Source organism: Lipotes vexillifer, unplaced genomic scaffold, assembly GCF_000442215.2.
Source record: "Lipotes vexillifer unplaced genomic scaffold, Lipotes_vexillifer_v1.1 scaffold519, whole genome shotgun sequence".
NCBI classification, from domain to species: Eukaryota; Metazoa; Chordata; class Mammalia; order Artiodactyla; family Lipotidae; genus Lipotes; species Lipotes vexillifer.
Genome location: NW_006773945.1, coordinates 1,288,206 through 1,311,118, shown reverse-complemented (window position 1 = coordinate 1,311,118; position 22,913 = coordinate 1,288,206). Strand labels below are relative to the sequence as shown.

Below are 22,913 nucleotides of genomic sequence, written 5' to 3'. Positions count from 1 at the left end.
TGATGATGATGATTTCTGTAATTAGAGATAAAAGAGGAACTTTTCATCATCTCTCAGCCTATATTCTAAATGGTACTGGATATTTTGGCTTGTATTTAATAAAGGGCATTTTGAGTTTTCATATTATTATTTTACTTAAAATGAGTTAAGGGCAATTTTATCATTTGGAGCTAAATGATTATTGCTAATGAATTAACTGGAATTAATGACAATAGATTCGAGATCAAATATTCTGGGTATAAAATAAGAGAGAAGGAACAGACTAAAACTGAACAACATAATATCTATACTCCCGGTCACCTCCAGAGACACACCTCTGAAATATAAAATTATTTTCAGTTGCAGCCCCCCAGATTTTCTCTATACAAAGAGTGTACACACATGATTTCTCCCTTTTCTATCAACGAAGTCCATGTGATATAATGGAAAAAGCACTGGACAGGGTGATTAGCAGTTCTGAATTCTAGATCCAGCTCTGTCATAGGCAGTGTGACCTCCACACTCTGACAGTGAGAGCCTTACCTTCTCTAAGCCACCTGGTTCCCTTTGTGTAAATTGTGAGGTTTGAATTGGATTAGTGATTCTCAGAGAATGGTCCCCGGACCAACAGCACTATCGAGCTTCGCCTGGGAACTTGTTAGAACAGTACACTCTCAGGTTTCCCCCTCAGATCTACTGATTCAGGGACTCTGAGTGTGGGGTCGAACAATTTTTGTTTTAATAAGCCCTCTGGTTGATTCTGAAGTCCATAGAAGTTTGAGAATCACTTCTCTGGATTAAATTTTAGTCTAAATTTTGGACTGTTGGACCCAACCTCCAGAGTTTCTGATTCATAGGTCTGGAGTGGAGTCTGACAATTTGCTTTTTGAAGTTAGATGCTGCCGATGCTGCTGGTCAGGTACCACACTTTGAGAACTACTAGGTTAGATAAACTCTAAGCTCCATTTCAACTCTGTGATTCCATCGTTATCATTGCTTTCACAATGCCTTCTCTCCCCCTCCTTATTTACTTTGTCCCTCAGTTTATTGAAACTGCCTCTTACCTAATAGTTAACATTGAAACTTTCTAAAATATCCTACCTTGTAGAGGGTGATGGACAGAAAAGAGCTTCCCTAAATTCTTACAGCTTTTGTTAATATGAAGCACCTGCAGCTCTTTGGCATTAAAAATGACCTTAGGACCTACTATATAGCACAGGGAACTCTGCGCAATGTTATGTGGCAGCCTGGATGGGAGGGGAGTCTGGGGGAGAATGGATACATGTATAGGTATGGCTGACTTGCTTTGCTGTGCACCTGAAACTATCACAACATTGTTAATCAGCTATACTCCAACATAAAATAAAAAGTTTAAAAAAAAATGACCTTAGGTGGCCTACTTAATTATCTCATGTGCGTAGCTAGTTACAAAGGAAATATCTTCAGACACCAAGTTTCAGTAATTAAGGTCTGATGCCTAATTGCCGTTGATCCCTTTATGTTGTCTTAAGATCTGAAGAGCTTGGGCACCAATGTAAAAATAAAATTATGTTTTCATTCAAAGATGCTGTTTAATGAATAACACTAAAGATCCCAAATTACATCTTCAAATGAGCTTTTTAATCCCACCTTCTTTTTCTTGGTTTTCTGGATATTTGGGATGGGATAATGCTCTGTGAGGCATGGGTCTGCTTAGAACAAACAAGCCTCTGCCTGCCAAACTGAATTATTTATTTGGCTCGTGTTTTCTTTTTTTGAAGTAGAGTTATGGGTTAAGATCCACTGTTTCTTGTTTTATCAGTAATTTGATAATTTTCTAGTACTGAATTGCAAACTATATAAGAGAAAAGCAAGGATCTAACATTTACTTAGTGCCTATTATATGCCAGTCACTGTGCCACAAGCATTACTTTTCTTGTTTATTTAATCCTCACAACAACCATGTAAGGTAGTATCATTAGCTTTGGTTTTTACATGAGGAAATAGACTCAGGAAGGCTAAGTAACTGCTCAAGATCACACAGCCATAGAAATGGCAGTGTATAGATTTAAGCTCAGATTCGTTTGACAACAAAGCCTTTGTAGGCATAGTAGATTCTGAATAAAAATATGTGTTGAATGAATGAGTAAAGGAATGACTATATGCCATTATCTTCCTGATGTTGATTTTTAAACAATCATAGAATTATAAAGTTGAAAAGGCACTATAGGTCATTATCTAATCAGGGTTTTAGTTATGCATATCCTTTAAAGCATCTCTAACAGGTGAGTATACAGCCTTTACTTGACCACCTCTTGGGAAATGGCACACACGACCTCTTTAATCACAGTGATTATTGAATAGCTCATTATTAGAAAATTCTTTGCATTCAACTTCCCTAAAATCTCTTTCTTTTGAGCCTAGATCTGCCCTTTGTAGCTGCTCAGACTTAATCTGGTTCTTCTTCCATACATAATTCTTTCAAATATTTGAACATAAGCATATATCTTCTCTCTCCCAAGCAAAATAGCCCCCATTTTTCCAGCTACTTTTCAAGATCCACACATAATAATAACTTAATAAATGTTTGTTAAATGAAAGAAGGAAAGAATAAATAAATTTGATACCTAGACTCCTCAGTTTCTTGTTTCCTTTCTTTAGAATGTGAAGCATCTGTGCTGTGTTCTGGGTACATGCTAGGACCATATTTCTAGAAGTAAATGAAGTGATTTCCTTTGATATACTCTTGCACTGCACAATAGGCACCCACAAAAATATCATTTTTTAATTTTCTGACATAGAACAGCGCTGTCATCTTTGACATCTCAGGTTTGCATCAGGTCACAACAAGCTGGAGTTGAACAGCAAACCTAGTGCTTTTCTTCAGGGTTAAAGGCGAGACCTGGGCGCTAGGGGATCAGCTCCAGTTTAAGCAGGCTAAGTTGGTACTCTAATGTACAAAACTTGGGCTTACCTCAGCTAAAATGGAAGAAATAGCTGCCCAAAGCTAGTTTCTTTCACGCCCCACTGGCAAAGTGGTAATTGCACAAAGACCTTTTTATTATAAGTTGATTTTCCTGAGAAATGAATTCTGAAAAATACTGTGAAGTGTTTATTTTTTGCTTGCCCTTTATTAACCCACATCTTAGGGCTTTCCCTAGAGAGAAATTGTTGGTAAATGAAACCTCTTAGACCTACACAGGAACATTTTTGCAATATGTCCCTGGCTGTGGAGGGAACAGGGGCAGGACAAGGCAAGTTGGTGCTATTTAAACAGGGTCATCAGCCAGTATATGGAATTTTGCCTAAAGAGAAGATTTAGGAATTTAAACGGGGGAAGAGTTTGGGGTTGGTAGAATTACTGGGAAAGGTTTGTATCTTAAACAGGATATAATGCAGATCTTTTATACTAGTAAGGAGGGCAAAGACCCAGTTTGAACTTAAAGATCATTTCTCTTAGTACATCCTAGTTTTGATCTTTAAATAACAAAAGTCCTATAGTTTAATTTATAAAATCATGCCCTAAAAGGCAGCACAGAACCTTCCTGTGATGCTATTGGAATCAGGGCAGCATGCATAGAGTAAGGGAGGGAGCTAGGAAATTAAAATGTGATTTTCATAGGCATGATTCTGTCATAGTTCTTATTTTCTTTATATGGAATACAAATACTGATATAGAGTGAAGATTTTCTGTTTTGCATTTTTGTGCTCTTTGATACATTTATTGAGGTCAAATGAAATTTGATATAGTAGGATTTATTATGAAGTGCTCTCTGAATACAACTCCATAATTACTCAGCTACATGGTAGTGCATAAAGCTGTAAAACTGCTTAGCCAGACAAGCAATTTATGTGTTACATCGAGGTGTGGATGGCAAAGAATATTAGTTTAATTGGGAGCCAAGATGTAGTAGCCTTAAATCTGAAGAGCTATACGTTTAACATAATGCAGCGAGGCTTTGAGATAAGATACCTAAACTGGGGAGCTACAGCTTTTGGAATATATAACAATTAGACATTACTTTCTGACCAAAGATACTAAGTACTATTTTCAAAATAAAGTACAGAATGCATAGCAGGTGAAAGGGCAAAACCTTTCAACATTGTAAGGTGACGAAAGAAAACATTTCTTCTAGTTCTTTGTTTTTAAAAAAGAAAGAAAATAAAAGGAAAAAAGTCAAGATAAAAGATAACCATTAACTATAATTTAGTGGAAGCAGGGATGAGGCAAATTCACAATGAGGTTATGTCCTTGGTGTACCAGTGGAATCTGAAAGGGATTTGCCTAATTTAGCCTGAAGTTTTCTCAGGGAGCAGATTTGGAATGAGGTTAAAAGTGGGTGGCTGTTTGGGTACCAGCACACCACCATGGGTGAAAAACAAATACTCCTTGGCATACATTTGCTCTCTGTCTGATCATAGGCTCTCTTCTGTTTAGCAGGTTCAGGGTCACATGCCTCCGCTCATGATCCCAATTTTTCCACATGACCAGCGGACCCTGGCAGCAGCTGCTGCTGCCCAACAGGGATTCCTCTTTCCCCCTGGAATAACATACAAACCAGGTAAGTAGAAAGGGATTTAACATTCTTTTGGGAATGCTGAGATCCATATGTTTTTGCTTAGTAATCACAACAAGCACAGAAGCATATGAAGGAACTATGAATAAAAAGATCATAAAAGCTATTTTAAAGTAAAGTTAGAATTCTGAAGCGGGCATGTTAATAAACGAATTGGTTTTGCTAAAAACGTTTACTTTCTCTTCTTCCACTTGAGTTTGTTCTGAATTCACAGATAAAATGCTGCTTTCCCTCAGGACTACAAATTTTTGTCAGCTCTCTCCCATACCTTTACTGTGAATAATTGTCTTTGGTTAAAGATACTTTGCTCCTCCTGAGAGCTTTTATACTCTAGGAGAGTGGTCGCATACAGTATAACATGCTATTATTGTTTGTTGTCTGATTTCTCTTGGAAGAAGAGTTAAAACTAGACTGATTTAATTAGCTTGCTACTAATAGGTAAAATTCTTTCTGATTTTAGTCTAAATAATGAAGCAGTCAGTTGTATTTTCTTATTCATCTTTGAACCGCAAAAAAACAGGACACATAACCTTGCAGTGAAGTATGTTTTGAGATGATTTAGCAAATGTTATGATTTTTCTTTATTCCTCTGAGTTTACTGGACTCCTGGGGAATTCAATTAGGGGCATAATGGTTTGAAGCTTCTTTCAGAGCATCCTTGTAAACAGGGCTTTAAATGTTTAAAGATATGTTGCCAAAGGAATCCAATGTAAGAAGATAGTCAAGTAAATAAAAACTCAACCTGAATTTCATTTGTGCATTCTTTGTAACTGACCTCAGCTCAGAAGTAGTGACCTTGTTCTACTCATTAATAATTTCCGTGTCAAGTTCTTTTTAACGTATTAACCTGATTATATTAACCACCCAGTCTGAGTGCAACAAATCTGACTGCAGCGGTTTCTTTGTGTATGGGTTTATAAAAGTGAACAAAGGTATTTTAATATTCTTAAAGCAATAATAAAGTATATATCACTTTACTAAAATTCTCTGTAAGGAATGTTACTAAATAGCATAAAAACAAACCTAGTGGGGTTTAACATCTGTTTTTTTGCCATCAATTACTCTTATGCTTTTGGTAGAAAACCCCCTTCCTTGTGAGGAAAGGAAAGATGTCTGTGTCAAAACCCAAATTATTCAAAGAATAGAGATCTTAAGCGATTGGCTAATTTAAGGACTGACTTTCAAAATTCCTCAGATATAAAGCAGTCAAAACTAGGATTAACAACGGTTTTTGGATACCACAGTGAAAGAAAATTGTGTTACTCAAAATTAAAAGTTGATTTTTCTAGAGCATAATTTTTAGAGCAAGTTATATTCTGTGAAATTAGTATCCATATTAAGGACAGGATAATATTTGGTCGGAGAATATCTTTCTGTCAGTGCAGTGATTCACTTTTTCTGTGATCTGTATAAGTAGTTTTGAACTTTCTTCACTTTGACTTCCTTCAGAATGTTGGTGCAAACTAAGTTTACTGGTTTAACCTGAATCTGAGTTCTTATCCCTACACCAGTTTTGGAATCTTTTTAAATGAACTGTATGTGGAAACTATTTAATTTCCATGTTTTTAAATTTAAAATTCTCCATATTTCAAAATCAGGTTATGGGCCTTATTTTCTTCTAGACACAGATATCAACATAATTGACATGTTATGTCATTTTGTTAAGACAATAATACTGTTTTCTTGTTTTCTAACATCTGTATTGCACTATAATTGCTTTACAATGATATGTTAGTTTTTGATGTATAACAAAGTGAATCAGCTATACATATACATATATCCCCATATCTCCTCCCTCTTGCGTCTCCCTCCCACCTCCCTATCCCACCCCTCTAGGTGGACACAAAACACCGAGCTGACCTCCCTGTGCTATGCGGCTGCTTCCCACTAGCTATCTATTTTACGTTTGGTAGTGTATATATGTCCATGCCACCCTCTCACTTCGTCCCAGCTTACCCTTCGCCCTCCCTGTGCCCTCAAGTCCATTCTCTATGTCTACGTCTTTATTCCTGTCCTGCCCCTAGGTTCTTCAGAACCTTTTTTTTTTTTTTTAGATTCCATATATATGTGTTAGCATACAGTATTTGTTTTTCTCTTTCTGACTTACTTCACTCTGTATGACAGACTCTAGGTCCATCCACCTCACTACAAATAACTCAATTTCGTTTCCTTTAAAGGCTGAGTAGTATTCCATTGTATATATGTAACACATCTTTTTTATCCATTCATTTGTCAAGGGACACTTAGGTTGCATCCATGTCCTGGCTATTGTAAATAGAGCTGCAGTGAATATTGTGGTACATGACTCTTTTTGAATTATGGTTTTGTCGGGGTATATGTCCAGTACTGGGATTGCTGGGTTGTATGGTAGTTCTATTTTTAGTTTTTTAAGAACTTCCATTTTGTTCTGCATAGTGGCTGTATCAGTTTACATTCCCACCAACAGTGCAAGAGGGTTCCCTTTTCTCCACACCCTCTCCAGCATTTATTGTTTGCAGATTTTTTTTTTTTTTTTTTTTTGTGGTACGCGGGCCTCTCACTGTTGTGGCCTCTCCCGTTGCAGAGCACAAGCTCCAGATGCTCAGGCTCAGCGGCCATGGCTCACGGGCCCAGCCGCTCCGCGGCATGTGAGATCCGCCCGGACCGGGGCGTGAGCCCGTGTCCCCTGCATCAGCAGGCGGACTCTCAACCACTGTGCCACCAGGGAAGCCCTGTTTGTAGATTTTTTGATGATGGCCATTCTGACTGGTGTAAGGTGATACCTCGTTGTAGTTTTGATTTACATTTCTCTAATGATTAGTGATGTTGAGCATCCTTTCATGTGTTTGTTGACAACGTGTATACCTTCTTTGGAGGAATGTCTATTTAGGTCTTCTGCCCAGTTTTGGATTGGGTTGTTTGTTTTTTTGATATTGAGCTGAGTGAGCTGTTTGTATATTTTGGAGATTAATCCTTTGTCTGTTGCTTCGTTTGCAAATATTTTATCCCATTCTAAGGTCGTCTTTTTGTCTTGTTTATGGCTTCCTTTGCTGTGCAAAAGCTTTTAAGTTTCATTAGGTCCCATTTGTTTATTTTTGTTTTTATTTCCATTACTCTGTGATTTATGTCATAGAGTATTCTGCCTATGGTTTCCTCTAAGAGATTTATAGTGTCTGGTCTTACATTTAGGTCTTTAATCCATTCTCAGTTTATTTTTGTGTATAGTGTTAGGGAGTGTTCTAATTTCATTCCTTTACACGTAGCTGTCCAGTTTTCCCAGCACCACTTATTGAAGAGGCTGTCTTTTCTCCATTGTGTACTCTTGCCTCCTTTATCAAAGGTAAGCTTACCATATGTGCATGGGTTTATCTCTAGGCTTTCTATCCTGTTCCATTGATCTATATTTCTGTTTTTGTGCCAGTACCATACTGTATTGATTATTGTAGCTTTGTAGTATGGTCTGAAGTCTGGGAGCCTGATTCCTCCAGCTCCGTTTTTCTTTCTCAAGATTGCTTTGGCTATTCAGGGTCTTTTGTGTTTCCATTCAAATTGTGAATTTTTTTGTTCTAGTTCTGTGAAAAATGCCATTGGTAGTTTGTTAGGGATTGCATTGAATCTGTAGATGGCTTTGGGTAGTATAGTCATTTTCACAATGTTGATTATTCCAATCCAGAAACATGGTATATTTCTCCATCTGTTTGTATCATCTTTAATTTCTTTCACCAGTGTCTTATAGTTTTCTGCATACATGTCTTTTGTCTCCTTAGGTAGGTTTCTTCCTAGGTATTTTATTCTTCTTGTTTCAGTGGTAAATGGGAGTGTTTCCTTAATTTCTCTTTCAGATTTTTTATTGTTAGTGTATAGGACTGCAAGAGATTTCTGAGCATTAATTTTGTATCCTGCTACTTTACCAAATTCATTGCTTAGCTCTAGTAGTTTTCTGGTAGCATCTTCAGGATTCTCTCTATATAGTATCATGCCATCTGCAAATAGTGACAGTATTACTTCTTTTCTGATTTGGATTCCTTTTATTTCTTTATCTGTTCTTGTTGCTGCGGCTAAAACTTTCATGACTGTGTTGAATAATAGTTGTGAGAGTAGGCAGCCTTGTCTTGTTCCTGACCTTAGTGAAATGGTTTCAGTTTTTCACCATTGATAATGATGTTGGCTGTGGGTTTGTCATATATGGCCTTTATTATGTTGAGGTAAGTTCCCTCCATGCCTACTTTCTGCAGGGTTTTTATCATAAATGGGTGTTGAATTTTGTTGAAAGCTTTCTCTGCATCTATTGAGATGATCGTATGGTTTTTCTCCTTCAGTTTGTTAATGTGGTTTATCACATTGATTGATTTGGGTATATCGAAGAATCCTTGCATTCCTGGGATAAACCCCAATTGATCATGGTGTATGATCCTTTTAATGTGCTGTTGGATTCTGTTTGCTAGTATTTTGTTGAGGATTTTTCCATCCATGTTCATCAGTGATACTGGCCTGTAGTTTCCTTTTTGGTGAGATCTTTTGGTATCAGGGTGATGGTGGTCTCGTAGAATGAGTTTGAGAGTGTTCCTCCCTCTGCTATATTATGGAAGAGTTTGAGAAGGATAGGTGTTAGCTCTTTTCTAAATGTTTGATAGAATTCGCCTGTGAAGCCATCTGGTCCTGGGCTTTTGTTTGTTGGAGGATTTTTAATCACAGTCTCAATTTCAGTGCTTGTGATGGGTCTGTTCATATTTTCTATTTCTTCCTGCTTCAGTCTCGGAAGGTTGTGCTTTTCTAAGAATTTGTCCATTTTTTCCATTTATTGGCATATAGTTGCTTGTAGTAATCTCTCATGATCCTTTGTATTTCTGCAGTGTCACTTGTTACTTCTCCTTTTTCATTTCTAATTCTGTTGATTTGAGTCTTCTTCCTTTTTTTCTTGATGAGTCTGGCTAATGCTTTATCAATTTTGTTAATCTTCTCAAAGAACCAGCTTTTAGTTTTATTGATCTTTGCTGTTGTTTCCTTCATTTCTTTATTTCTGATCTGATCTTTATGATTTCTTTCCTTCTGCCAACTTCGGGGTTTTCTTGTTCTTCTTTCTCTAATTGCTTTAGGTGTAAGGTTAGGTTGTTTATTTGAGATGTTTCTTGTTTCTTGAGGTAGGATTGTATTGCTATAACCTTCCCTCTTAGAACTGGTTTTTCTGCATCCCATAGGTTTTGGGTCATTGTGTTTTCATTGTCATTTGTTTCTAGGTAATTTTTGATTTCCTCTTTGATTTCTTCAGTGATCTCTTGGTTATTAAGTAGTGTATTGTTTAGCCTCCATGTGTTTGTATTTTTTACAGTTTTTTACCTGTAATTGATATCTAGTCTCATAGTGCTGTGGTAGGAAAAGATACTTAATATGACTTCAGTTTTCTTAAATTTATTGAGGCTTGATTTGTGACCCAAGATATGATCTATCCTGGAGAATGTTCCATGAGCACTTGAGAAGAAAGTGTATTCTGTTGTTTTTGGATGGAATGTCCTGTAAATATCAATTAAGTCCATCTTGTTTAATGTGTCATTTAAAGCTTGTGTTTCCTTATTTATTTTCATTTTGGATGATCTGTCAATTGGTGAAAGTGGGGGTGTTAAAGTCCCCTACTATGATTGTGTTACTGTCGATTTCCCCTTTTATGGCTTTTAGCATTTTCCTTATGTACTGAGGTGCTCCTATATTGGGTGCATAAATATTTACAACTGTTATATCTTCTTCTTGGATTGATCCCTTGATCATTATGTAGTGTCCTTCTTTGTCTCTTGTAATAGTCTTTTTTTTAAAGTCTGTTTTGTCTGATATGAGAATGGCTACTCCAGCTTGCTTTTGATTTCCATTTGCATGGAATATCTTTTTCCACCCCCTCACTTTCAGTCTGTATGTGTCCCTAGGTCTGAAGTGGGTCTCTTGTAGACAGCATATATACGGGTCTTGTTTTTGTAGCCATTCAGCCAGTCTATGTCTTTTTAATCCATTTACATTTAAGGTAATTATTGATATGTATGTTCCTATTACCATGTTCTTAACTGTTTGGGGTTTGTTATTGTAGGTCTTTTCCTTCTCTTGTGTTTCCTGCTTTTCTAGAGAAGTTCCTTTAGCATTTGTTGTAAAGCTGGTTTGGTGGTGCTGAATTCTCTTAGCTTTTGCTTGTCTGTAAAGGTTTTAATTTCTCCGTTGAGTTGAATCTGAATGCGATCCTTGCTGGGTAGAGTAAACTTGGTTGTAGGTTTTTCCCTTTCATCACTTTAAATATGTCCTGCCACTCCCTTCTGGCTTGCAGAGTTTCTGCTGAAAGATCAGCTGGTAACCTTATGGGGATTCCCTTGTATGTTATTTGTTGCTTTTCCCTTGCTGCTTTTAATATTTTTTCTTTGTATTTAATTTTTGATAGTTTGATTAATATGTGTCTTGGTGTGTTTCTCCTTGGATTTATCCTGTATGGGACTCTCTGTGCTTCCTGGATTTGATTGACTATTTTGTTTCCCATATTAGGGACGTTTCCAACTATGATGTCTTCAAATATTTTCTCAGTCCCTTTTTTTTCTCTTCTTCTTCGGGGACCCCTATAATTCGAACATTGGCGCATTTAATGTTGTCCCAGAGGTCTCTGAGACTGTCCTCAATTCTTTTCATGTTTTTTTCCTTATTCTGCTCTGTGGTAGTTATTTCCACTATTTTATCTTCCAGGTCACTTATCCGTTCTTCTACCTCAGTTATTCTACTATTGGTTCCTTCTAGAGAATTTTTAATTTCGTTTATTGTGTTGTTCATCATTGTTTGTTTTCTCTTTAGTTCTTCTAGTTCTTTGTTAAACGTTTCTTGTATTTTCTCCATTCTATTTCCAAGGTTTTGGATCATCTTTACTTTCATTATTTTGAATTCTTTTTCAGGTCAACTGCCTATTTCCTCTTCATTTGTTTGGTCTGGTGGAATAATACTGTATTTTATGGGGGAAGATATTGTTATATAGTCAGTGAGTTTGGACCATTTTATAAAAAATCTTCTCACACAGTATCACTGAGATTGCATTATGTAAATAAGGAGAATCTAGACATTGAGGCAATATTGTGCAGTAGTGAGTTACCCCACTTAACAGCATCTGTGAAGCATAGAGTAGTGTCTTGGGGTAGCAAAGCTGGATTTGATTATGTTGGCTAAAACCTGTTGTTTAGGGCAGGACAGTGGATTTGGACATGCACGATGATTTTTAATCACAAGCAAGCCTGGTAAGAAAGTTATTATCTGGTGACCCCTAAGTTATGTCAGAGAACTGAATTAACCAGAACTCTAAATTTTTAAATACTTTGGCTAATTCAGGTTTTATTGTATATAAAAATTATGCTTTAAAAGGATTAAAATTATATGTTCATATGCTACTGGGAGAGACATTACATACTTAGGAGACAGTCTATGCAGTGTTCTTGTCATTCACAGAAACTGGGAAAGGAGAATACTGTTTGACTGGTGTCTGGACAAGGAAAACGTTTTTGTCCCAAACTGAGCTATAGCTATAATTTCACTTGTGAGACAATGACTAAAGTTTTAGAGGAGTAGTGTTGTCACATATAAAAGCCTTGAAATGGTGGTGTAACTTTATAATTTGATCCCCTAAGCAAGAAGAAGAATAAGTGCTACATTGGTTTTTAATGAATTACAAAATAAATGGCTTTCTTTTTTCACCTTCCCATAACCTGAAACAATTCCATAGTGTTTGTGCCTTCAACTGATTGAATAATTATCATTTCCAGAAAGCAAGGACCACCTTGGGCTGATGTTTCCTGTTAAAGTTGACTGTTTCTGAATCCATATTAGTACATTCTAAACAAATATATTTAGGGCTATTAACCTTCTCCTCTTCAGATAATTTGACCCATTATTCTGGACATTTCAGGGCCCCCATGGGTAGTGAACACCAAGCAAGCTCTCCCACCCCGGTGAGTTGCTGACGGGGATTGTACAGTTTCAGGGGGCCATCTATCAAAATAATCTCTGCTGAAATTCTTTTATTGAGTTGTAATCCCTAATTAAACCCCACCTATCTAAAAAAAAAAAAAAACTGGTTCTCTAATTAGAGACATCTTTCTAAAAAGGAACTTATCAGGGCCCAGAACATAAACCAGAGAAATTTGGTTGCTTTGCTCTTTCACATCATGATGCTGTGAGATATAGCAGTCCAGGGTAAGATGAATACAATTGAGTACCTATGACTGAGAAAACTAAAAGATTAAGCCTCTTTCGTAGCTGCCAATGTGTATATCGGAGTGATTGAATTGACCGTAAACTAAAAACACTGGATAGCATCCTTTGTGTGCCAGGGATGATGCAGCTGACCCATGGACTTCGTGTAGTTGGGATTTTTAAAATGATTGCTGCTGGATTAGCACCCTTAAAGTTTCCCAGGAGATCCTAGGAGTAGGATGTCTGCCTGCTCATGACTCCTACACTTACTTACTATTTATAATATGATAACAGCTAAAGTTTATTGAATAATTACTTTGTGCCAAACACTGTGTTAAATATTTTACATTATTTTATTTAATTATTACTTGAACATATCACTTAACCTTGCTGAGCCTCTCATTTTTGTCATCTAAAAAAGTATGTCATGAGTTGTCCACTGCTCAGCATGGGTGTGAAGATTAAATTTGTTAAAATGTATGAAAGTTCTTTGAAAATTCTAAAACACTATGTTTGGGGATAAAGTCTGACCATGAAACTAAGTAAATTTAACTACATTAAACTGCATTCTTATCCATTAGAAATGCGGTCCAAAAACTGAGCTTTTGACTGAGATATATTGTCTCTCTGCCTGATAACCAAAAGCAGTTTTACTAGTATACCTGCTGTTTCTTTAAGAAAAAAATTGTGGTAAAATATACATAAAATAATATTTATTATTTTAACCATTTTTCAATGTACAACTCAGTGATATTAATACATTTGCAGTTTTTTGTAACCATTACCATTATCTATACCACAAACTTTCAATCATCTCCAACAAAAACTGTGGCCATTAAACAATAACTCTCCCTATCTTCCTACCCTGAATCCCTAGTAACCTCTATTTTACTATCTTTCTATATGAATTTGCCTATTCTAGGTACTTCATATAAATGGAATCATACAATATTTTTCCCTCTGCATCTGGCTTATTTCACTAAGCATAATGTTTTCAAGGTCCATCCATATTGTAGTATATATCAAAAGTCCATTCTTTTTTATGGCTGAATAATATCCCATTGTATATATATATGTCTATGTCTATATATTTGTTTGTTTATCCATTCATCTGTTGATAGATATTTCTGTTGTTTCCACATTTTGGCTATTGTGAATAATGCTGCTGTGAACATTGGTATACAAATACCTGTTTGTGTCCCTGCTTGCAGTTCTTTTAGATATACATGTAGGAAGGGAATTGTATCATATGGTAGTTCTATGTTTAGCCCTTTGAGATACCATCAAACTGATTTCTATAGGGGCTGCACCTTTTACATTCCCACCAGTAATGCAAGAGTGTTCCAATTTCTTTATATCCTAACCAATACTTGTTATTTTCCATTTTTTTAAAAAAAATTATAGCCATCCTAGTAGATGCGAAGTGGTATCTCACTGTGGTTTTGTTTTTCATTTCCCTGATGATTAATGATTTTGAGCATCTTTTCACGTGCCTATTGGAAATTTGTATATCTTCCTTGGAAATGTCTAAGTACATTGCCTATTTTTGAATTGGGTTGTTTGTTTTGTCTTTATTGAGTGTCAGGAGTTCTTATATATTCTAGATATTAATCCTGTATCAAATATATGATTTGCAACTTTTTTTTCTCATTTTGTAGGTCATCTTTTCACTTACTCGATAGTATCCTTTGATGCACAAAATTGTTTAATTTTGATGAAGTCTGATTTATCTATTTTTTCTTTTGTTGCCTGTGCTTTTGCTGTCATAGCCATGAAATCATTGCCAAATCCAAAGATTTACTCCTATGTTTTCTTCTAAGAGTTTTATAGTTTTAGTACTTAAGTTTAGGTCTTTGATCCATTCCAGTTAATTTTTATATATGGTATAAATTAAGGGTCCAACTTCATTCTTTTGCATGTGGATATCAGTTTTTCCAGCACCATTTGTTGAAAAGATGTCTTTTCCCCAGTGAATGATCTTGGTACCCTTGTAAAAAATCAATTAACTATATGTAAGGGTTTATTTCTGGGCTCTCTATTCTGTTTCATTAGTCTATATATCTGTTCTTATGCCAGTATCATACTGTTTTAATTACTCTAGCTTTGTAGTAAATTTTGAAATCAGAAAGTATGAGTCTTCCAAATTTATTTGTCTTTTTCAAAATTGTTTAGGCTATTGGGGCCCCATGCAATTCCATATAAATTTGAGGATTGGCTTCCATTTCTGTAAAAAAAGATTGTTGGAATTTTGGTAGAGATTTCACTGAGTCTGTAGATTGCTTTGTTGATCTTAACAATGTGAAGTCTTCCTGTCTATGAACATGGATGCCTTTCTATTTATTTAGATCTTTAAAAATTTCTTTCAGAAATGTTTTATAGTTTTTCAGTGTACAAGTCTTTGCCTCTTTAGTTAAGTTTATTCCTAAGTATTTGATTCTTTTAGATGCTATTGTAAATAGAATTGCTTTCTTAACTTCCTTTTGGATTGTTCATTGCTAGTATATAGAAACACAGTTGATTTTTGTGTGTTAATCTTCTACCCTGAAACTGCTGAATTTACTTATTAGCTCTTGTAGCTTTCTTATGAATTCTTTGGAATTTTCTACATATAGGACCACTTCATATGCAAATAGACATAGTTTTACCTATTTTTACCAATTTTGTTTGCCTCTTTCTTTCTCCCTTCCTCCCTTCCTTCCTTATCCCCTCCCTCCCTCCTTCCCTCCCTTCCTCCCTCTCTCTCTTCTTTCTTTCTTTCTTTCTTTCTTTCTTTCTTCCTAGTACTAACTAGAACTTCTAGGACAGTGTTGTATAGCAACAGTGAAAGCGGGTATGATTGTCCCCGATCTTAGTAGAAAAGCTTTCAGTCTTTTACCACTGAGTGTGATGTTAGCTGTGGGTTTTTCATAAATACCCTTTATCATGTTGATGAACTTTCCCTCTATTCCTAGTTTTTTCTGAGAATTTTTATCATGAAAAGATGTTGGATTTTGTCAAATGCCTTTTCTGCATCAATTGAGATGATCATGTGGGTTTTCCCCCCATTGTTCTATTAATGTTATGTATTGCATTGATTTTTTATTTTTAATGTTGAACCACCCTTGCATTCCTGGGATAAATCCTACTTTGTCATGGTGAATAATCCTTTTGATATGCTGTTGGGTTCAATATGCTAATATTTTGTTGAGGATCTTAATATTCATACAGAATATTGGTCTATAATTTTCTTTTCCTGTGATGTCTTTATCTGGCTTTGTTATCAAGTTTACACTGGCCTCATTACCTCAGAGTTAGGAAGTGTTTCCTCTTCAATATTTTTGAAGATTTTGTAAGGATTAGTGTTAATTTGTATTAAATGTTCAGTAGACTTTATTGGTGAAGCCAAAAATTCAGTCCAGGAATTTTCTTTATTGGGAGGTTTTTGATTACTGATTCAATCTCTTGTTATGGGTTTGTTTATATTATCTATTTCTCCTTGAAACAGTTTACCTAATTTGTATGTTTCAAGGAATTTGTCCATTTCTTCTAGGTTGTCTAATTTGCTGAGGTACAGTTGCTACCTAATACTTCTTTTTAATTCCTTTGTTTCAGTTAGCATTTATTGAGCACCATTTATTTGCTGATATCTATATATATAAATATATATGTATACATGTATATGAATATACATATATATTCTCATTTAACTTTTATAACAACTCTAAGATATAAGTGGCATTATCTATATTTTGTTAAAAGAAAAAAAGAAACTAAAAGTCAAAGAAGTAAATTAACTTTCCAAACTTTCACATCTAGAAATTAGTGGAGGTAGAATTCAGACTGAAATTCTGAATATTTGACATTTTATACTCTTGCAGGCATGATCTAAGTGTGTCAGATATGAAGAAAAGTCTAGCTTTTGTGAGTGTGTGTGTATAAAAAATGTGATTTATATGTATGGGATTATTCAGATGACATCTTGTGAAGCTAGCCATTTCTAGCTCTTCTTGACTATTTAAAACAGAGGCATGTACCACTATTGCTGGAATATTTTGTTAATTAAATCCATCTACTTGAAATCAAAGCATTTCTGAGGTTCTTCAGGTTAGTACTCTCCTTTTTAAATAAGAGTGGTGAGGTCCAAGCAGGAACTATATATGCTCACCTGTATAAACTAACCTAGTTTTATGGTGATTGAGATTATTTTAACTGTGCCCTTCTTCATATATGGAGGCTATATCATTGGTGAGTTACTAAGTCATGAACTTTAAGTTGTTATTTTAAGTTAATTTCTTGTAATGGGGATACATGTATATCATTTTGTCCATACTCACTTATTTAATTGCTATTGTGACAAATCCCATGATTTTCATATGATTAGCCAAGAGTTTGGATGCATCTATGAAATAAGTAAAGAAATTAAGATTGATTCTTGATTCTTAGCTTCTTTAAAGGTATGAAAAACAATGCAGATGCTCTTAGAAAAAGTCTTGAGATCAAGACTCTTCTCATCATTGGTCTATTATTTGATGAATAGAGGAGAAATTTAGCAGGAGAAATAAGGGCATGGTGATCTCAGCAATATATACTATGATCCATGGCAATTTTTTTCTCCAATTGTTCTCAGAACAAATTAAAAATTTTGTTTTCTTTTCAAGATTCTAAATGTGTCACTCATTGCCTACTAACTTTTGCTGCAGTGTGCTGTCTCACAAAGATAAATTCAGATTGATTATGGCATTCCCTCAGAATACAGAGAAGTTATAATATTTTGCTATTCTGAATACATGCATCCAGGCAAGATGCAATGTGGCATGTCCAAGTCTATACTGTTGGCTGTAATTGAAATATTTCCATATTGTAGCAAAAATGATAATAGCTCATAAAAGTGGGGTCTATCTATGAGTTATCTGGCAACTCAAATAACTTACCATCATCCTGTGATACCACCAGACAATGATCTGTGAGATGAGGGATGTGTAGTATATCTTTCTTCTGTTTTGGAGGGTGGAAAATAAGGTATGAGACTTTGAGCCAGTAACTGAAGAATCTTTGAGTCCTGTCTCCTAGTTTAACATATTTTTCTTCTCTACTCCTCCCAAACTCTCTAAATAGGTTAATATCTGAAGTTAGTATCTCAGAAGACTGCAACCATCCCAGTCCCTCGTCTTTCTGAGGAATCAAAGTAAATGGACAGAATTTTACCCATGGGATTTTTGACTTTTTAATAAAAGTGAAGTTTGTGTCCGAATTACACAAACTAGGAGTATTCTTGCAGGAGGTAGTCTGAGTCTAATGGGTCCTAGGTTCATGATACAAGCTCCTCCTTTTCCTGTGTTTAAGTCTTAATAAGTTTCGGCTTCCTTTCAGTTTCCCTGAAAATTAGAAAATATACTTCCTGTCATTCAGGGACTCTTGCTGTGGAGCTGCTTTGATCCCAAAGCAATGTTGGTTATTGTGGCAAGTGAAACTAATGTCAGGCAAATGTCCTATAGGCTGTAACTCCTGTTTCATATTTGCTCTGTAAGCTTCAGATAAAAATAATCAGTTGGAGAACCTAGAAGCCTGGAAAGATGGATTTATGTAATGGGCATTATTTCCCAAATTGGCATTTGGAGGTTGTCTACTTATACTAGAGGTAGCAAGGGCCAGATTACGGTAGTGCCTAAAACCAATCTGTTTCAACAGGCTTCATCTTCTTTTGTACAGATTTAAAGAGAATGGGTCCTCACGCAAGCATTTCAAATCCAGAGACAAATTTGAAAAAAATTGCTACAACATGTTGACTGATTCCTTGCCAAGTCAGCCACTGAGAACTTTTTCTTGATCGACTCTTACACAGAGACAATTAAAGGCGAGGGGGAGTGGGGGGGAAGCTTGTAACTTTTTAAAAGAATTAAACTTCACGGTACTCTAAATCCCTCTCCCTCTTAAATCTTCTCTTCTACTTTTAACCCCCCTCTTCTTCACCCTTACCTTCTCCCTCTCTGGCCTTTTCCTTTTTCTCTCTCTCTTCTGATCATTCCCTGTTATCACAGTTGCTCTAATGTATTCATTTTTACTTTTGGTATTGATACAATATGTTCTGGAGACATAGCTTTCCAAAGATTATATTCAGATATACAGATTCAAACCAGCAGAAAGGTTAAAAACATTTAAAAAATATGCTTGTCAGCAGTGGAAAGAAAGCTGTTTGTAGCCAGCAGGTGAGCTGGAGAGTACTACAGGGTGTGGTAGAGATGGTAATAAATTAACTGGCAAGCCAAAAACTATAAAAAAAAAAAATCAGCTATTTCATAGCATAGAAGCATGACAGCTATGAAAAAAGGAGTGCCCCAGGGAATTCTTTTAGAGTTTGATTTTTTTAAATATGTTTGACATGAAAAATGTTTTAGTACAAATAAAACAACTGGTATTAAACTTACAGGGAGGACGGTTATGGTTTAGAGTTAGTATGAATAATGCATGATATTTAAAGAAAGAACAGCTCTAAAATGTTCTGAGAGGCAGCGCATGTTGATGGTTAGAATGGTGATTTTTTTTTCTCTATTTTTGAAGCATCATTAATTCAGCATCGTTTTGTGATTTTTTTAACCTGATAAGATGTCAACCAAAGAAATACTGTTTGACTTAGATTAAGATATTCTTTCTTCAGATAATTTAGTTTAAATATCAAGAGGATCAGTAGAATTATTTAAGCATAAAGTGGCAGTCATTTACCATAAAAAATAATTTGGCCTAGTTATCTTTTTTAAAAAGCTCATGTAGCACTGCAAACCAAAATCAACCTCATGGAAGGGGGAAAACAAGATCAGATATTTTGAACATTACTCCATAGGAGACTAGCACAATGTAGTGTTAGTGAATGCATTGTAGCGGCGCTCCATATGCAATCAGAAGCCAATTGTTACTGGACTGTGTACAAGCGCACACTGTGCTCAATGGTCTGATGAGGTATTATGGGTATGATGCAAAGAGACTGTGTAGATTAGAAGCTTACAGTTTGTTAAAAGTGAAAGCAACTTAACATTTATATTGGGCCAGCTGAGTGGAACTTCATGTGGCAAACAGGATGAGTTCCAACGAACCAGGGGCACCAGGAAGGCTCCAGGTATTAGTGTCCATGCAGGAAAAAAGGGGTTTTATTGCTTTCTAGTTGACTACCTTTATTACTGTGATTCTTTCTATACTTTTCATTATTATATTCAGCTTTTAGTGTGGAAAAGTTCATGCAAAACAGCATGATTACTGTAAATGTCAAAAATGTGTGGAGGAACAGCCTATTAAAATATAGCCTAGAGACAGTACATAACACTGACTTTAAATAAGTAGCTGAAGTCAAAGCGATACTCCATTAAATCACTGATATTGTGTAATTTATCCATAAGTATTAATTTTGATTTCAATTGCCACGATCACAATACATTCCTCATCACTTTCTCTTGGTTCTTCAGGTTGTTCGCTTCATACAGCCTATGTTCTTAGGTCACAGAAGGTACTTCAGCCCCCCTGTTTAGGAGTGGTCTGGAGCCAGAAACACATTAAGATGTAGCATTGATCTCTGCTAAACCATGCTCAATCTCGACCAGACATTTAATGCAGATATCACATGTAAGATGTGTGTTTATTTAATCAAATCATCATCAAAGGATAAGTGATGAGTGCCTAGTGTGTGTGCATGATTCTGTACTAGGTTCCATCGGAAGTTAGTGCAGAAAAACATAGTTTCCACTCTATTTGGGATACCAGGCATTTCATAGAATGTTGGCAGATAAGATTAGCTTCTCTCTTACCCCTATCAAATTAAAGAGGTTGCATTTAACTTTATTCCTCTATTTTTTATAAAATAAACGTTAGGGTTATGGACAGTCAGTAATTCTTAATCTTTTTTGGACTGTAATACTCTGCCTTGCCTACCAAGGCAAAACGTTTTGTTGTTTTAATGTAAAAGCCTTAATGCTTTCTCAGTGAACTGAATGTCAGCCTGGCTTTAAGATATTTTTTTACTCTTAAAAAAATGATGTATTACAAGATTTGTAATGGAGTGAACATGCTTGAATTGCACATTTAATTCTTTTAACATCACATTCATGTTTTGCCAGTTTGCCTACCAGCTATCTGTTAACAAAAAGTTCCAAGGCAGCAGTGCAAGTCTGTGCCCAACTAAGCCTTTTGTTTCTGCAGATGTTTGGGCTTAGAGCAATGTTGTAAAGCTCCGGCAATCCAAGGACCATGTTTGTACTTGTCTGCTGTGATTCCCTGTTCATTGTCTAAACCTGTATGCATTGTTCTTTCCGACAGGTGATAACTACCCCGTACAGTTCATTCCATCAACAATGGCAGCTGCTGCTGCTTCTGGACTCAGCCCTTTACAGCTCCAGGTGAGTGCAAGAAGAAAAATATGTGTGATACGAGCCAGTACTTTACTGGAAAACTGCTAACCAGCTGTATGCTAAATAATGGCCTGGATATTAAATAATTTTTTAAGCATAGCCTAGAAGGATTAACACCTTATGTACTTACCATACTGCAAATAGAAGAGAAAACTGTCAGTGTCAATATTTTTAAAGGAAAAAATGACATTATTGACTTAGTACTGTATGTTCTCAATCAGGTAAGTTAATGGTTTTACATTTTTTTATGGCTGGTTGTTATTGGGTATGTAAGCTTTTTCCTTATCAATTCTTCGTCCACGTCTCCATTCATGTCCAATTAGCTTTTACACATAAGCATCAAAACAGAAAACAATGTTGGATATTTTCCTTCTTGCAGCTCATAGAATAGGGGGTTGTTATTACCAAATTACTTTAACTATTTGGAAAATGTGAACACTTTGCTCCTGAATATATGTATTCTCGTCCTCATCCTCATGCCAGGTCAAAAGTCTGGGCATGGTGTCTGACCAAATTCTGGGTTAGTGTTCTTTACCTAAGGAACTAAAATTGGAGAGAAAGTGTTTCGGAAGCTAAATTAAAAAATCACTTGCACCTTCTCTTCTTCATAGTAAAATGGTGCGGGGTGGGGGGTTAACAATAGGACTAAGTAATCTTTATACCCTTCTAACACTGCCATCTTAATAGGAAATTGACTTTAAATATGAGTGTATATTTAAAAAAAACACAAAAAGATAATATCATTAAAATAATGGTTAAACCTTCAGTATTTGAACATTTAGAAAATGTATGGTAACTTGAATTTCAATACAGTGGATAGAGATAGTATTTTATTCTTATAATTTACTGTGATTTTTTTTTTTGAATTTTCTTAAATAGTCTAGGGAATAGCATCTAACTAGGCATTTTTGTTTCTTCTTTGCTATTACTCATATGACTTGAACGTAAAAAATGTACAGATATTTTACCGTGAAAAAGTATCATTTTAAGTATCTTCAACTGGGTCTACAAATAAAGAATTTTTGCAGTACTTTGAGAAGTTTTTGTCATAAGCCTCATCCAGAAAGTCTTGAAGATGTCGTCCATTATGGACTGCCTAGCAGAGCTAGACATTTTGCCTAATGAAAGCAGCAACCCTACCTCTCTTCTAAACCCTCACCTTCTCTACTACTGACAGGGGAACTTACTGCAGTTGGTAAAAATATAAAAAGAAACCTCACTCATAATCAATCTAATCTATTTCTCCTTTTTCCATAGCTATGCTATTGAGTGTCTTCTTGAGTCAGAGGCAAAAATAAGAAAGCAATTTGATCCTATAATCAAGTTTCTGTGAAAGAGAGTATCTGGGTCCTAAACCTACTTTCTATTCTTTGGTGTGGTCAGTACCCTGGGTTTAGAAATATGTGTTCTGTTTCATGAGTTCTGACAGTATGTTTTGTCTTTTTTTTTTTTTTTTCTGAATATGCTACTAAACAGAAAGGTCATGTCTCCCACCCACAAATTAACCCAAGGCTAAAGGGCCTAAGTGACCGTTTTGGCAGGAGTTTGGACACCTTTGAACATGGTGGTGGCCACTCTTACAACCACAAACAGATTGAGGTATGAATACTTCCATTGGTGCTTCATTGGGTGGGGGACTGGATTGTTCAGTCATATTCTAGGCTTTTTTTAAAAAGTAGCAAACACTCAACCTAAACACTAAAACATAATCTTTCCCTTTTTCTCATTCCTAAGGAGGCTCATTTTTGCTCCTTTTTCTTTCAGAGAAAAAGGCAAACCCCAAACCAATGCCTCTGAAATACATTGTTTATTGCTATATATTTAG

The 22,913-nt window shown here is 35.7% G+C and overlaps 1 protein-coding gene across 6 annotated transcripts in view; it reads left to right on the top strand.

The window, feature by feature from the left end:
- The window catches only part of SOX6 (SRY-box transcription factor 6), a 527,512-nt gene that overhangs the window by 386,582 nt on the left and 118,017 nt on the right, over positions 1 to 22,913 (top strand). For 3 of the 6 annotated variants that reach the window (XM_007448581.1, XM_007448580.1, XM_007448579.1), the window contains 3 exons: positions 4,400 to 4,520; positions 20,997 to 21,076; positions 22,565 to 22,687. In XM_007448581.1, the coding sequence (XP_007448643.1) occupies positions 4,400 to 4,520; positions 20,997 to 21,076; positions 22,565 to 22,687 (324 nt within the window). The remainder of the gene's footprint in view (positions 1 to 4,399; positions 4,521 to 20,996; positions 21,077 to 22,564; positions 22,688 to 22,913) is intronic. The other 3 variants (XM_007448582.1, XM_007448583.1, XM_007448584.1) reach the window with 1 other exon arrangement.